The sequence below is a fragment of the Hylobates moloch genome, unplaced genomic scaffold (assembly GCF_009828535.3).
Source record: "Hylobates moloch isolate HMO894 unplaced genomic scaffold, HMol_V3 SCAFFOLD_33, whole genome shotgun sequence".
In the NCBI taxonomy this organism is placed as follows: domain Eukaryota; kingdom Metazoa; phylum Chordata; class Mammalia; order Primates; family Hylobatidae; genus Hylobates; species Hylobates moloch.
In genome coordinates this window covers 3124975-3139532 of record NW_026652308.1, presented here as the reverse complement: position 1 = coordinate 3139532, position 14558 = coordinate 3124975, and the positions used below count along the sequence as shown (strand labels likewise).

At 47.5% G+C, this 14558-nt stretch overlaps 2 protein-coding genes across 5 annotated transcripts in view; one reads left to right on the top strand and one right to left on the bottom strand.

Moving 5' to 3' along the window:
- LOC116463309 (zinc finger protein 774-like) overlaps positions 1-14558 on the top strand; it is an 80659-nt gene that overhangs the window by 47288 nt on the left and 18813 nt on the right. For 2 of the 4 annotated variants that reach the window (XR_009212028.1, XM_058434580.1), the window contains exon 3: positions 11158-11280. Coding sequence is in view for 3 of the 4 variants with exons in the window: in XM_058434580.1 (XP_058290563.1) it covers positions 11177-11280 (104 nt within the window). In the remaining variant the exon portion in view is untranslated. Of the gene's footprint in view, positions 1-668; positions 769-8481; positions 8594-11157; positions 11281-14558 lie in introns of those variants that run through there. The other 2 variants (XM_058434581.1, XM_032146345.2) reach the window with 2 other exon arrangements.
- LOC116463324 (gamma-aminobutyric acid receptor-associated protein-like 3) lies at positions 499-5151 on the bottom strand. The gene is made up of 2 exons (XM_032146371.2): positions 4789-5151; positions 499-745 (listed from the first exon to the last, which is right to left on the bottom strand). Exons 1-2 carry the CDS (start codon positions 5100-5102, stop codon positions 715-717), a joined length of 345 nt encoding a protein of 114 aa, XP_032002262.2. The 5' UTR covers positions 5103-5151; the 3' UTR covers positions 499-714.

Below are 14558 nucleotides of genomic sequence, written 5' to 3'. Positions count from 1 at the left end.
GAATTGCAAGTGCCTGGACTTTACCACTCAAACTATCCTAGGCAAGAAGGGAATATTTATTGAGTCATAAAACGAACTTAAGGAAAATTCTTTTTTTTTTTTTTTTTTTGAGACGGAGTCTCGCTCTGTCGCCCAGGCTGGAGTGCAGTGGCGCAATCTCGGCTCACTGCAAGCTCCACCTCCCGGGATTCACGCCATTCTCCTGCCTCAGCCTCTCCGAGTAGCTGGGACTACAGGCGCCCGCCACCACGCCCGGCTAATTGTTTTTTTTGTATTTTTAGTAGAGACGGGGTTTCACCATGGTCTGGATCTCCTGACCTCCTGATCCGCCCGCCTCGGCCTCCCAAAGTGCTGGGATTACAAGCGTGAGCCACCGCGCCCGGCAACTTAAGGAAAATTCAGAGTTATTTCTGGCCTCAGTGACCCAGGACTCAAAATGCTCTCAAAAGTTTTCCAGCTTCTGCCCTCTGCTTCCCTCTCTCCACCTTTGTCTCATTCTCTCAGAATGCGGTTCAGCTGGCAGGAAATATGGCTGCCATGGCCCACAGACTCATGTCTTCCCATTTTTACCTCCAGAAAGCAACAGGTCCTTTTCGTTTGGTTCCAGCTTACAAAGTCCCAGGAAAGGTCCCTGATAGGCTCAGCATGAATCATCTGTGCTCTTCTTGGCAAATCATCTTGGGCAAGATAGCACAGTTCTGTGGTCGGCTCAGTTTAGGTTGAGTGCTCACCTCCAAACCAGACCCTGCGATGGAGAGGAAGGATCAGGTAAGCAGATGGCAGCTCCCATCTGAACTATGCATGGGGTGCTGTTCTGTAAAGAAAAATCAGGTGCTATTTCCCCTAGAAGGATAGTGTGCTGGTAGACAAGTGACAGATATTCACCAGATGCAAATGGTATCATATTTCACATGTGTTTTGCCACACACTTTGTTACCTCTTTCATTTGTCTATGTTCCATGACATAATTTCAGTGATAATAAGATTTAATGGCAGAGCAATATTCTATTCTGGAATACAGCCATGATGACTGGAAGTGACCATGAGGACAAGAGCCACCCATCAAGGTTGACAGAGCAGGAAGACAGAGAACAGTCAGGTCCTTGACAGCATCCTGAAGTTACTTTACTAGCCAAGTATTACCAATCTCTAGATTTTTTTTTTCTTTTTTTTTTTTTTTTGAGACGGAGTCTCTCTCTGTCATCCAGACTGGAGTGCAGTGGCACAATCTCAGCTCACTGCAACCTCTAACTCCCAGGCTCAAGTGATTCTCGTGCCTCAGCCTCCTGGGTAGCTGGGATTACAGGCATGCACCACCATGGCCAGCTAACTTTTTTGTATTTTTATTAGAGACAGGGTTTTGCCATGTTGGCCAGGCTGGTCTCAATCTCCTGGCCTCAAGTGACCCACCCACTTCGGCCTCCCAGATTGCTGGGATTACAGGTGTGAGCCACTGCAACCAGCCTTTTTAGACTTCTTGATACATGAGAAAAATAATCCCTGATTTGGATAAACCACAGTAGTCAGGGTTCTCTTGCATATGAACAAGTGCAGTTCCTAATAAATACACTTCTTGACAGCCTTCCATGATTAAAGGTAGGCCAGGGAAATTAACATCAGTGGGAAAGGTAGGGAAGGGTAATAATAGGAACCCCAGAAAGGTTGAAAGGAAGCTGAAATAAAGGAACTTGTAGCCTACTTCTTTTTTGAAGTGTTGAAGGAAACTGACCCATAGAGCATCCTGGAGCCAACATTCAGTGGTTGCAACACAGTAGAACTGGCAGTCATAGCTGAATTGAGCAGCAAGAAGGTAAGAGGTAGTACCCAAGACTTTGATCCTATGTAGCATGAAGGGTTGCAGAAGTCTCTAAGGCTCCTAGTTTGAGTAATGGGATTGTCTCCTCAGTTCTCCATACATAGAGATCTTTACTGTAAGTTTCCTTAAAGAGCTGTCATGGGAGCATGACAGAGTACATCACAAGGACAATGTCCTAAAGTCCTCTGTAGTCCCTGTGGTAGTCAGCCTCCAAGGTGGCCCACTATGATGGTTAATTTTAGGTGTCAGCTGGGTGTGGTGGTTCAAGCCTGTAATCCCAGCACTTTGGGAGACTGAGGCAGGAGGCTCACTTGGGCCCAGGAATTCAAGACCAGCCTCAGCAACATAGCAAGACTCTCTCTCTACAAAAAAATTTTAAAATTAGCCAGGAGCAGTAGCACATGCCTGTAGTCCTAGCTGCTTGGGAGGCTGAGGTGGGAGGATCACATGAACCTGGGAGTTTGAAGCTGCAGTGAACTATGATCATGCCACTGCATGGAAGCCTGGGTAACAGAGTGAGACCCTGTCTCTAAAAAAAAGTTTTAGGTGTCAACTTGACTAGATAAAGGAATACCCAGATAGATGAGAAAGCATTATTTATGGTTATGTCTGTAAGTGTGTTTGGAAGAGACTGGCATTTAAATCAGTAGACTGATAAGGAAGATCTCCCCTCACCCAGGGTGGATGGTACCATCCACTCAGCTGAGGGCCCAGATAGTGCAAAAGGGCAGAGGAAAGGCGAATTTTCTCTCTCTCTTCTGAGCTGGGACACCCTTCTCTTGATGTTAGACATCAGAACTCCAGGTTCTTCAGCCTTCAGGACTTGCACCAGCGGCCCCTCAAGTTCTTGGGCCTTTGAACTTAAACTGACTCACACTACTGGCTTCCCTTGTTCTCTGTATCTATATATCCTATTGGTTCTGTCTCTCTGGAGAACCCAGACTAATACACTCACTATGATCCTTGCCTCCAAGTATTCATACCTTCGTGTAGTCCCCTCCCACTCTGTACCAGGGTTGGTCTGTGTGACCAAAAGAGTATGGCAGAAATGATGGTCTATCACTTCCAAGGTTAGATTGCAGCTTCTGCTTCTTTCTCTCTTAATCACTCACCCTGGGGAAGCCAGCTGACACGTTATGAGGAGAAGCTACAAGTGAGGAAACAGTCACATGAGGGAGCTTGGGAGCAAGCAGACTGTCCAGCCCCAGTCAAGCCTTCAGATGACTGTAGTCCCAGCCAGTGTCTAGACTGCAACCTTGTGAGAGACCTTCAATTAGAGGTACTCACCTAGGCTGTTCCAGATTCCTAATCAACAGAAATAAAATAATTTTTTTTGAGACAGGGTTTCACTCTGTCTTCCAGGCTAGAGCGCAGTGGTGCCATCCTGGCTCACTGCAGCCTCAATCTCCTCAGGCTCAAGTGATCCTCTTACCTCAGCTTCCCAGGTAGCTGAGAGACTACAGGTACGCATCACCAAGCCCAGCTGATTTTTTTATTTTTAGTAGAGATGAGACCTTGCCATGTTGCCCAGGCTGGTCTTGAACTCCTGGGCTCAAGCAATCCTCCTGCCTCAGCTTCCCAAAGTGCTGAGATTACAGGCATAAGCCACTGCACCTGGCAAATGTTTTGTTTTGTTTTTTAAGGTAAGCAATTATTTTATTTCCTTGGCCTGATGGCATTGACTTAATTACACAAGAACTTGCAGCTGACAGAACTGACACACAGATATCCCCCAAGAGGAAGAACCCTTTTCATTTGCAGAGATGAATTGAAATGTCATGTCTGAGTGCAATTCCTGCTCCCCAATTCCTGCTCCCCACTCCCATCCCACAAAACCCTATAAGTGATAATAAATCAATAAAATCCCCATTATTTACTAAAAGTCATCCCTGCCAACCTTTCTAACTAGCAGCTGCAGTGGATAACCAAGAAGGGAAGCAGCTGGCCATCACGTAGCATTCCTGTGAGTGTGAGACCGAGGGGACAGCAGCATGGGAGTGAGAATCCTGAATGAGTGAGAGGTGTAGATAATCTACCTTACTTCATACCTGCCCCTTCCCTCCATAAGACATCTTTGTCCTGATACATGTAAAATACTAAAGGAGATGCTAGAAGTGGTTTTAGTCTGCAATTGGAAATGCCTGGAGCTTATTAAATTCCAAGGTAGGGGTGAGATAAGGAGCACCAGAGAGAAAGAACAGGTTAGACAGAGATGCTCAACACTCTGTCAATTTCAGTTTAATGCTATTTAATAACAAAATTGTCTTCTTAATCATAACCACCCTCATGCCGAACCCCTATTTTCCAAAGATAAGAGATCCCTGTCTAAATTTCTGGGTTGGTGTCTACTGCCACCCCTGGGGTGGCACTGTGATGTTTGTGAGTGAGATTGCAACTGGGATGGGAGAAAAGAAGTGTGGGACAGGGAAGATTGTGGGCCACGATGCATCAATTACAGCGGGTCTCTTTTCATCCCCAGGTATGGCCCACTACCACAAGTCCCCTTTCCCTACCTGTCTTGTGCAACTGTCAAAAACAGAATCTCTGCCCAAACAGAAGGGAGCACAGGGAGTTGCTGCTGGACTGCCATCATCTCTGACCCCAACTTGTCCACCTCCTGACCGACCCTTCTATGAAATTGCACAAAAATTAAATCTCAGGAATGCCATAAAATTACATCATCCCCATTCCTCTATCAAAGCCAATCCAACAGCTCTGTCCTGACATGCTTTCTCCCTGGGCCAAAGAAGCAGCAAAAAGTATCAGTTGAGCATGTGAAAATGTGATGATGGTGTGTGCGGTGTAAAGTTTCTAGATGTCTTCACCGTCTGTCTTCTCGCGGTGGGAGCCGCCCTCTCTTTCCCCAAGTCGCACACACACCCCTCCCCTACCCCTAAGTCCAGGTGCTTCCATCTGCTGGGCTTCCAACCACTCATTTCCCATAGACACTCTCATTACTGTAGGCCACATACAGAAAATCATCTTCCTCATGACTGTCCTCATACAGTTGGCCCATGGTAGCACTAGTGGGAGGGATAGTGTTGTTGACAAAGAAGAATAAGGCATCCTCAGGTCTCAGGTGGATTCTCTTCCGGATTAAAAAGTAGAACTGGCCATCGGTAAGGTCGGAGGGCACTAGGTACTTCCTCTTGTCCAGATCAGGCACCCTGGCTTTTGCAGCCTTCTCTACAATCACGGGGACCCTGTCCGGATATTTCTTCCGGATCTTTTCTCCTTCCTTTTTCCGATACTCAAAGGGATGGACCTCCTTGTACTGGAACTTCATGATGAATCACAGGGCTTCCGTGATCCCCGCGCAGGGCCTGCCTCCTTCGCCACTGACCGCTCGCCGCATCCCGCTCCCTCCGCCGACGTGTGCTCAGAATAGCTGCAGAAATGTCCGCTTCCGGGTCAGCAGGGCTGGTCCAAGTGTGCGGGCGAGCGGAAGGTGTGGTGGGAAGGGGACCTCGGGTGCGCCTGCCTGGAGGTAGAGGAGAGCCAGGTGGAAAAATACCAGCGGCTTTTCCAAACAGCTGGGAGCACAAAAACTATATATTTGGTTTTTTAAACCAATAAATTTTGGGGTAATTTGTTACACAGCAATAGATAATGATAGACTCTCTCTTTAAAAAAATCAGTTCTAGCCGGGCGCGGTGGCTCACGCTTGTAATCCCAGCACTTTGGGAGGCTGAGGCGGGCGGATCACGAGGTCAGGAGATCGAGACCACGGTGAAACCCCGTCTCTACTAAAAATACAAAAAATTAGCCGGGCGTGGTGGCGGGCGCCTGTAGTCCCAGCTACTCGGAGAGGCTGAGGCAGGAGAATGGCGTGAACCCGGGAGGCGGAGCTTGCAGTGAGCCGAGATTGCGCCACTGCACTCCAGCCCGGGCGACAGAGCGAGACTCCATCTCAAAAATAAAAATAAAAAAAAAATAAAAATAAAAAATAAAAAAATCAGTTCTGGCAGGGCACGATGGCTCACGCGTGTAGTTCCAGCACTTTGGGAGGCCAAGGCGGGTGGATCACCTGAGGTCAGGAGTTCGAGACCAGCCTGGCCAACGTGGTGAAACCCCATCTCTACTAAAGATACAAAAAATTAGCCGGGCATGGTGGTGCACGCCTGTAATCCTAGCTACCTGGGAGGCTGAGGCAGGAGAATCTCTTGAACCTGGGAGGCGGAGGTTGCAGTGAGCTGTGATGGTGCCATTGCACTCCAGCCTGGGCGACAGGGCAAGACTTTGTCTCTAAATAAATAAATAAAATAAATTCAGTTATAGCAACTGCTGAAATCTTTCTCTCTTTTCATGCTCCTTGAAGTCTTTTCACAGTTATTCCTCGCTCCTGTACGCGTCCTCTCGGCCACGCCCTTTAGCACCAAACCCCCCAACAGGTCATGATCCTCTCTTCACGTGGCCATTGCAGGTACATGATTGGTTTCCTGCACTGACTGCTCTTGTCATGAGACCAAGCTTCCTTTCCCCTACTCCCCACACACCTGATCATGGTGAACAAACCGCCGAGAGAACAAGATAAGGCAGAAGGAACAGAAGCTGGAGAGAGCAGCAGGGGATAGCCACCAGCCAGATTCTGTGACTCTTCATTCATCTCCCCACTCCAGTCCCAGATTGAAGAGTAATCTTCGTGATCTCCTTAATGGCAAAATGCTAGAAAGACTTACCGAGGGGCCTGAAGATGCCTTCAGTTCTCCAGGTCCTGAACTCTATTCCAGTTACAGGAGGCCTGGCAATCCCTAGGTTTCCTGGGTGTTCCTTTGTTACTGAGCTCCTCGGAGATTTCCATTTTCCTCATTTTCATCTAACTAAATCTAACTACGTCTAACTACCTCTGCGAACCAGATATTTGTTCATAGTCGACAGAGTTTCCGAAAATGCAATGTAGTTATCTTGCAGATGACTACAATTGTGTAGTGGAATAACTAAGATGCCACTGGCTATATGAAAAAAAAATTACTTAGGATTTTGATACCTTTTATGGTTTATTTCTCCTTTTGGCCTGTGAACTTCATGAAGGTAATGGTTATGTATGATTCCTGACTAACCACAGTTCCCAGAACGATCTTTTTTTTTTGAGATGGAGTCTCACTCTGTCGCCCAGAATGGAGTCCAGTGGCGTGATCTCGGCTCACTGCAAGCTCTGCCTCCCAGGTTCACGCCATTCTCCTGCCTCAGCCTCCCGAGTAGCTGGGACTACAGGCGCCCGCCACCACGCCCGGCTAATTTTTTGTGTATTTAGTAGAGACGGGATTTCACCATGTTAGCCAGGATGGTCTCGATCTCCTGACCTCGTGATCCTCCCGCCTCGGCCTCCCAAAGTGCTGGGATTACAGGCGTGAGCCACCACGCCCGGCCCCCAGAACGATCTTGAGAATAGAATGTTCCCAATAAATATCCACTGGAAAATGCACCCTATTTTTGTTGAAGGAATGGTGGAATTAGCATCAAAGAGATCTTCAACATTAACTCGGGCTGGGCACGATGGCTCACGCCTGTAATCCCAGCACTTTAGGAGGCCGAGGTGGGCGGATCACGAGGTCAGGAGATGGAGACCATCCTGGCTAACATGGTGAAACCCCGTCTTTACTAAAAATACAAAAAATTAGCCGGGCATGGTGGCGGGTGCCTGTAGTCCCAGCTACTCGGGAGGCTGAGGCAGGAGAACGGTGTGAACCCGGGAGGCAGAGCTTGCAGTGAGCCAAGATCGTGCCACTGACTCTAGCCTGGGCGACAGAGCGAGACATCGTCTGGAAAAAAAAAAAAAAATTAACTGTATGGCTGGTAATTCAAAACGTTTTATAGTACATCACAAAATGTTCTTTTCTTTTTCTAAATTGCACTGAATCAACAAACAGAGTAGACAGGCACGTTTTCTTCACTTTAAGGAAAGTCTTTGTTATTTTTTAGCTAGGGGCCGACCCAAAGTGACCACTGGCTCTCACAAGGGGCCTCCCCAGTTTGAAGCCCAATATCACATTTCCCAGAATACTTGATGCCCTCGCCCGCCTCCTCTGGCTATCAACCAGACGGAAAGGGGATGTGCCTGAGTGTTTGACGCCAAGGGAAGGATGCGGAATGTCTGTTTTCTACTAAGGGCTTCTGCTGGGCCTTTCTAATGTCCAGTTTGAGTTGGTCTGGGACCCGGCCTCCGCAAACACCCTGCAGGCTCCGGCCGCCGGGGATGAGATGGAAGACTGGGCAGAAGAGAGGCCGCAAAGGCCCGAGGGCTGAGCTGCTTTGCGCTGGGGAGGGGCGAGGTGCCAGAGCGCGGGAGACCTCACAGTGGGCACCAGGCTGCTCCGCAGTAGGTGGGTGAAGCCAGGAGATTCACATCTGCAGATGCCACGGTGAGGGTACAGCATTTAGATCCCTCGGCTCCAAACAGGCGGTTCCTGGGGACCGGTAGCTGGGGATTGGGTTTAGCACTTTTCAGCGCTTGGAACTGGACATCCACGGCTCCGAGTCCTTTGAGGTCTTGCTCGGGACTACGTTTCCCAGAAGGGTAGGCGATAATTGACAGCTCTGTTAGCCTATGGACAGAGAAAAATTCTAGCCATGGAAACTGAAAAGCCAACAGCAAGAGGACAGGGGCGGTACTTTCCGGCCGCTGGCTGTCGAAGTCGGAGTCCCACCTGTGTCCCCATAGCCCTGTCACGAATCCCGGTCGGGTTCTGGGAGGCACCGCCTCGGGGTTGCGGGCCAGGTACGGCTCGGCGGTGGAGGACTCACTTCTTGCTCCATCCCTGGCTGGGCCTTGGGGCGGTGAGTGATTCAAGGAGGGAGACTGCGGCGGCAGCGGCGCGCTGCCGAGGGGCGTGGAGGGGGCTTGCCCGCCACCCAGACGTTTTCTCAGCAGGGTTCCCGCGCTGGCCTTTGGGGTCCCCGGGTCTTGCTGGGGTGTGGGAGAGGTAGCTGTGGTCTCTATACCGTCGGCGGGATAAGTCATTCTCTTAATCAGTTTTCTTGCTTCTCGATGGTGGTCCCCGGGTTTCAGCCGATCTGTGACCCTCTGACCGCCGCACCCTGGTTAGGGCGCGAGCACCGAGAAGAAGAACGGGGTTCGGCCCCACGCGTGCAGTCATGTTCCTATTAATAAACCCGGTGAACGCACTGGAGCTTCTCACAATGGCACTTAGTCACAGGCCCTCAGCGCTGTGGGGCCTTTGAGGTCACCTGTGCGTGAGGAAAGGGACGGGCTGGGAAACAGGGTTTCTATAACCATGGCTAAGACGTCTCCCCTCCTCAGTGGCGCTGTCTCCAGCAAGTGGGCCCTGCAGCTGTTTTTTGTAATGAATGTAGAAATAAAAATTATACTCAAAACTCTTTTTTTTCTTTTTCTTCTTTTTTTTTTTTTTTAGACGGAATTTCGCTCTTGTTGCCCAGGCTGGAATGCAATGGCGCTATCTCTGTTCACTGCAGTCTCCGCCTCCCGGGTTCAAGCTATTCTCCTGCCTCAGCCTCCCAAGTAGTTGGGATGACAGGTGTGCGCCACCACACCCGGCTAATTTTGTATTCTTAGTAGAGACGGGGTTTCACCATGTTGGCCAGGCTGATCGCGAACTCCTGACCCCAGGTGATCCGCCTGTCTCGTCCTCCCAAAGTGCTGGGATTACAGTCATGAGCCACAGCGCCCGGCCAATACTGAAAACTCTTATTACAATTTTTACTTTCTAATTACATTATTGTTGTTTGTTAAAGTTTTAAACCAGAGAGATGGTTTTTAGATCCTTAAAAACTCAATACTTTATAAATGACCAATAATAATGTCTGTAAATACATAAATATTTCCCCCAAAAGTGTGTGTGTGTGTGTGTGTGTGTGTGTGTTCCAGTAGTAAATAGGTGATTTGTAGTGGGACAAAAGATGTGAAAGAGTAAAACTTCTTCACCCCAGTCTGGTCCTTCCTCCCTTGAAATGCAATATTCTTTGTAGTGGGTGGTCATGCTGGCTGCATTTTTTTTTTCTTTTTTTTGAGGGAGAGACAGGGGCTCACTCTGTTGCTAGGCTGGAGTGCAGTGGCGCCATCGTAGCTCACTGCAGCCTCAAACTCCTGTGCTGAAGTGATCCTCCCACCTCAGCCTCCTGAGTAGCTGGGACCACAAGTGCATGCCATCATGCCTGGCTGATTTTTAAAAGTTCTTTGCAGAGAAAGAGGTCTCAATATGTTGCTGAGGCTGGTGTACTGGAAACTTTTTAAGGGAAAAAACATTATCTTAATTTCTATGTGACTCCTATGCCTGGCAACATATTGATTGTTGAATAAATGACTGATCCTTCCAGTAATTGACTCTGACTATCCTCCAAAAAGTAATGTTTTTCATGATATTGCTGTCAATTTATTAATATATTAATGATTGGTTTCAGCCCCTAAGAGTTGTGTTTTGTGCTTATCCCCATTGACTTTCACTTATTTTTACAACCTATCCATGTCTTTTTTTAAAAAAAAAAAAGTCTTTTTCAGTCTTATTTCTGACTCCATTAAGATCTTGAAATAGAATGGTATCCAACACAGTTCCCTTTGGGGTTCTGTATAATCTGTCCCTTGAGGTTGACCCCAAATCTGCAAGCCAAGAAGTTAGCTGTTCTCATAACTAACATGAGTATAGTTAAGTCCACAATTTCCTTGCTTGCTGAGGAAAATGAAGTTGGGGAGAATCAAAAGCTTTCCAGAAATCAAATTATACCTGCCAACTCTCTCCTTTGTTTACCTTGTTCAAATCGTGGACAATTTGTTCCTCAAAAAGTTAATGTATCTAAAAGACTGGGTTCTGTCGATGTGTTTGGGAGGCCTAGGTTTCTCTTAATAATGGGAAAGCTGGCCAAGAGAAGACGTATGTAAAAGCAGACTAAGAAAGGCAACCCTCAGGCCGGGCGCGGTGGCTCACGCTTGTAATCCCAGCACTTTGGGAGGCCGAGGCGGGCAGATCACGAGGTCAGGAGATCGAGACCACGGTGAAACCCCGTCTCTACTAAAAATACAAAAAATTAGCCGGGCGTGGTGGCGGGCGCCTGTAGTCCCAGCTACTCGGAGAGGCTGAGGCAGGAGAATGGCGTGAACCCGGGAGGCGGAGCTTGCAGTGAGCCGAGATCGCGCCACTGCACTCCAGCCTGGGTGAAAGAGTGAGACTCCGTCTCAAAAAAAAAAAAAGAAAAAAGAAAAAAAAAAAAAAGAAAAGCAACCCTCTGTGGTTGACAGAATTTACCTCAGGACCATTCTGGTCAGGTGTGGGGGTTGTTTGTGTACACTGGTGGCCATTTTTTGGCTTTCAGACAATGGTGAGAATATCTAGGGAGCTACTGATGCACATTGAGGTCTCTTGCTTTAGGAACTGATGACCCTTGATAATGTGGCTGGGGACTTCAGGGAAGAGTGGGTTACCTGGACACTGCTTAGAGAATCCTCTTCAGGAATGCCACCCAGCACAGTTAGAAGAATGGGCTCTCAAAGGGTAAGAATGCTACTCTCCTTTATTTTATTTATTTATCTTGTTTTTTTGAGACGGGGTCTCACTCTGTCATCCAAGCTGGAGTGCAGTGGCACGATCTCTATTCGCTGCAACCCGTGCCTCCTGGGCTCAAGCGATTCTCTCACCTCAACCTCCTGAGTAGCTGGGATCACAGGCATGTGCCACCATGCCCAGCTAATTTTTTGTGTTTTTAGTAGAGACAGGATTTTGCTGTGTTGGCCAGGCTGGTCTCAAACTCCTGAGCTCAAGCAATCCACTGGCCTCCGCCTTCCAAAGTGCTGGGATTACGGGCGCCACTATGCCTGACCACTACTCTCCTTTAATTTGAGACTTAGATATTTTGAGAGGGCCCAGGTCTGAGGAGTCTCTGGTATGTTGGCGGCTTAGAGCTCCAGACCTCTGTAACATTAATTGTTGCCTCCTTGGCAGAAAAAGAATTACTTCTTTATGCATTTTATGGTTTGCAAATGTCTTTGCTATTTATTGTCTTTTTAATATCTCATCATAACTTTTTGACATATGTATTACTATCCCCCTTTTCCAGCCTGGGTTGGACTCTCACCTCTGCCACTTAACTTCTGAGACTTCTGGGGTCTTTGTGGAAAAGGAGGTAATTTTTTCTGTCACTTAAAAACAGGCTGGGTGCAGTGGCTCACACCTGTAATCCCAGCACTTTGGTAGGCCAAGATGGGCGGATCACAAGGTCAGGAGTTCGAGACCAGCCTGGCCAACATGATGAAACCCCCCGTCTCTACTAAAAATACGAAAATTAGCTGGGTGTGGTGGCAGGCGCCTGTAATCCCAGCACTTTGGGAGGCCAAGGCGGGCGGATCACGAGGTCAGGAGATCGACCATCCTGGCTAACACGGTGAAACCCTGTCTCACTAATAATACAAAAAATTAGCCAGGCATGGTGGTGGGCACCTGTAGTCCCAGCTACTCGGGAGGCTGAGGCAGGAGAACAGCGTGAACCTGGGAGGCAGAGCTTGCAGTGAGCCAAGATGGTGCCACTGCACTCCAGCCTGGGTGACACAGCAAGACTCTGTCTCAAAAAAAAAAAAAACCAAAACAAACAAACAAAAAATACGTCCAGTGCTCTTTCTCAAATATCATGGCTACCCTTCTTCCTGCTTTACTTCTTTTTTTTTTTTTTTTTTTTTTGGCAGAGTCCCTCTCTGTCACCCAGGCTGGAGTGCCATGGCGTGATCTCGGCTCACTGCAACCTCTGCCTCCTGGGTTCAAGTGATTCCTGGATAATTTTTTGTATTTTTAGTAGAGATGGGTTATCTCCATGTGGCCAGGCTGGTCTCAAACTACTGACCTCAAGTGATCTGCTCCCTTCGGCCTCCCAAAGTGCTGGGATTACAGGAGAGGGCCCAGCTCTAATTTTTGTATTTTTAGTAGAGTCGAGGTTTCACCATGTTGGCCAGGCTGGTCTCAAACTCCTGACCTCAAGTGATCTGCTGGCCTTGGCCTCCCAAAGTGCTGGGATTAGAGGCATGAGCCACTGTGCCCGGCCTACTTCGTCTATTATACAAGTAATGTATACTCATTAAAGAAAAAGTCAAGCAAAATGAAAACAAACATCATCCCTAATCCCACCACTGAAGAGTTACTGTCCTACCAGCATTTTTCTAAGCATATATACAATTTTAAAACAAGCACAAAAGAATAATATTGGGATTATACTGTATATTCAGCTGTACATTCTTTCTTCCATGTTGTATTGTGAGTATATTTTGACAACAATAAATATCTTTCTTTACATCACTTAAAATAACCACCTAGTATTTTGTTTTATGGAATACAATATTATTTTGTTGATGAAGTCAAACATTAGATTGAACCATATACCTGACCTTTTTTTACCTATAAAAATAGCAATTGCCTGAGCTACTTGGGAGACTGAGGCAGGAGGATCCCTTGAGCACAGGAGTTCCAGGCTGCAGTGAGCTATATAATTATTCCTTTGTTGGGGGACATTTAGGTCATTTCTAAACTTTCACCAGGTTGTGATAAACATCTTTTAGCTCTTTTTTAAAAGTATTTTTTATTGAAGTATAATTTTATCATTTCCTTAGAATTCTCAGAATTAGAATTGGTGGGTCAAAGAACAGATACATTTCTAAGGTATTTAATACTTTGCAAAATGCCTTCCAAGAAGAGTGAATCAATTGATTTATTCCCACGAACATTATATGAAAGTGTCCATTTCTTTATATTCTACCTTTCACAGTGGGTATTATAATTTAAATAGTCTGGGGCTGGGTGTGGTGGCTCATGCCTATAATCCCAGCATTTTGGGAGGCTGAGGCAGGAGGACCACTTGAGCTCTGGAGTTCCAGACCAGCCTGGGCAAAATAATGAGACCCTACACATTAACCAGGTGTAGGGGCTTGTGCCTGTGGTCCCAGCTACTTGGGAGGCTGAGGTGAGAGAATCGCTTGAGCCAGGAGCTCCAGGATGCAGTTAACTGTGATTGTACCAGTGCTCTCTAGCCTGGGTGACAGAGCAAGAGCCTGTCTCAAAAACAAACAAATACACACACAAAACACAAAAAAAGAGTCTGGGAAAAATAGCAATGATAGTTAACATTTATTGAAGTTCTTTTTTTTGGAGATAGAGTCTCACTGTGTTGCCCAGGCTGGAATGCAGTGGTGCAATCTCAGCCCACTGCAACCTCTCCCTCCCAGGCTCAAGCAATTCCCATGCCTCAGCCTCCCAAGTAGCTGGGATTACAGGTGTGCACCATCACACATGGCTAATTTTTGTATTTTTAGTAGAGACAGGGTTTCTCCATGTTGGCCAGGCTGGTCTTAAACTCCTGGCCTCACAAGTGATCCACCTGCCTTGGCCTCCCAAAGTGCTAGGATTACAGGTGTGAGCTACTACACCTGGCCAATGGATCTTATTCTTACCCCAGTTTTTTTTGTTGTTTGTTTTTTTGAGATGGAGTCTCACTCTGTCGTCCAGGCTGGAGTGCAGTGGTGTGACCTCGATTTACCATAACCTCTGCCTCCTGGGTTCAAGCGATTCTCCTGCCTCAGCCTCCCGAGTAACTGGGACTACAGGCCCGTGCCACCGTGCCCGGCTAATTTTTAGTAGAGACAGAGTTTCACTATGTTGGCCAGGCTGGTCTCAAACTCGTGACCTCGTGATCCGCCTGCCTTGGCCTCCCAAAGTTCTGGGATTATAGGCATGAGCCACTGCACCTGGCCTCTTATCCCTATTTTATTGATGAAGACATTGAGACACAGAGT

What these genes read in the sequence shown, in the direction of transcription:
- LOC116463324 (XM_032146371.2), bottom strand. Translation starts at nt 5,102, where the DNA reads ATGAAGTTCCAGTACAAGGAGGTCCATCCCTTTGAGTATCGGAAAAAG. An exon ending in CATGAGGAAGATGATTTTCT is followed by an intron (nt 746 to 4,788) that starts GTATGTGGCCTA and finishes TCTCCATCGCAG; the next exon opens with GGTCTGGTTTGGAGGTGAGC.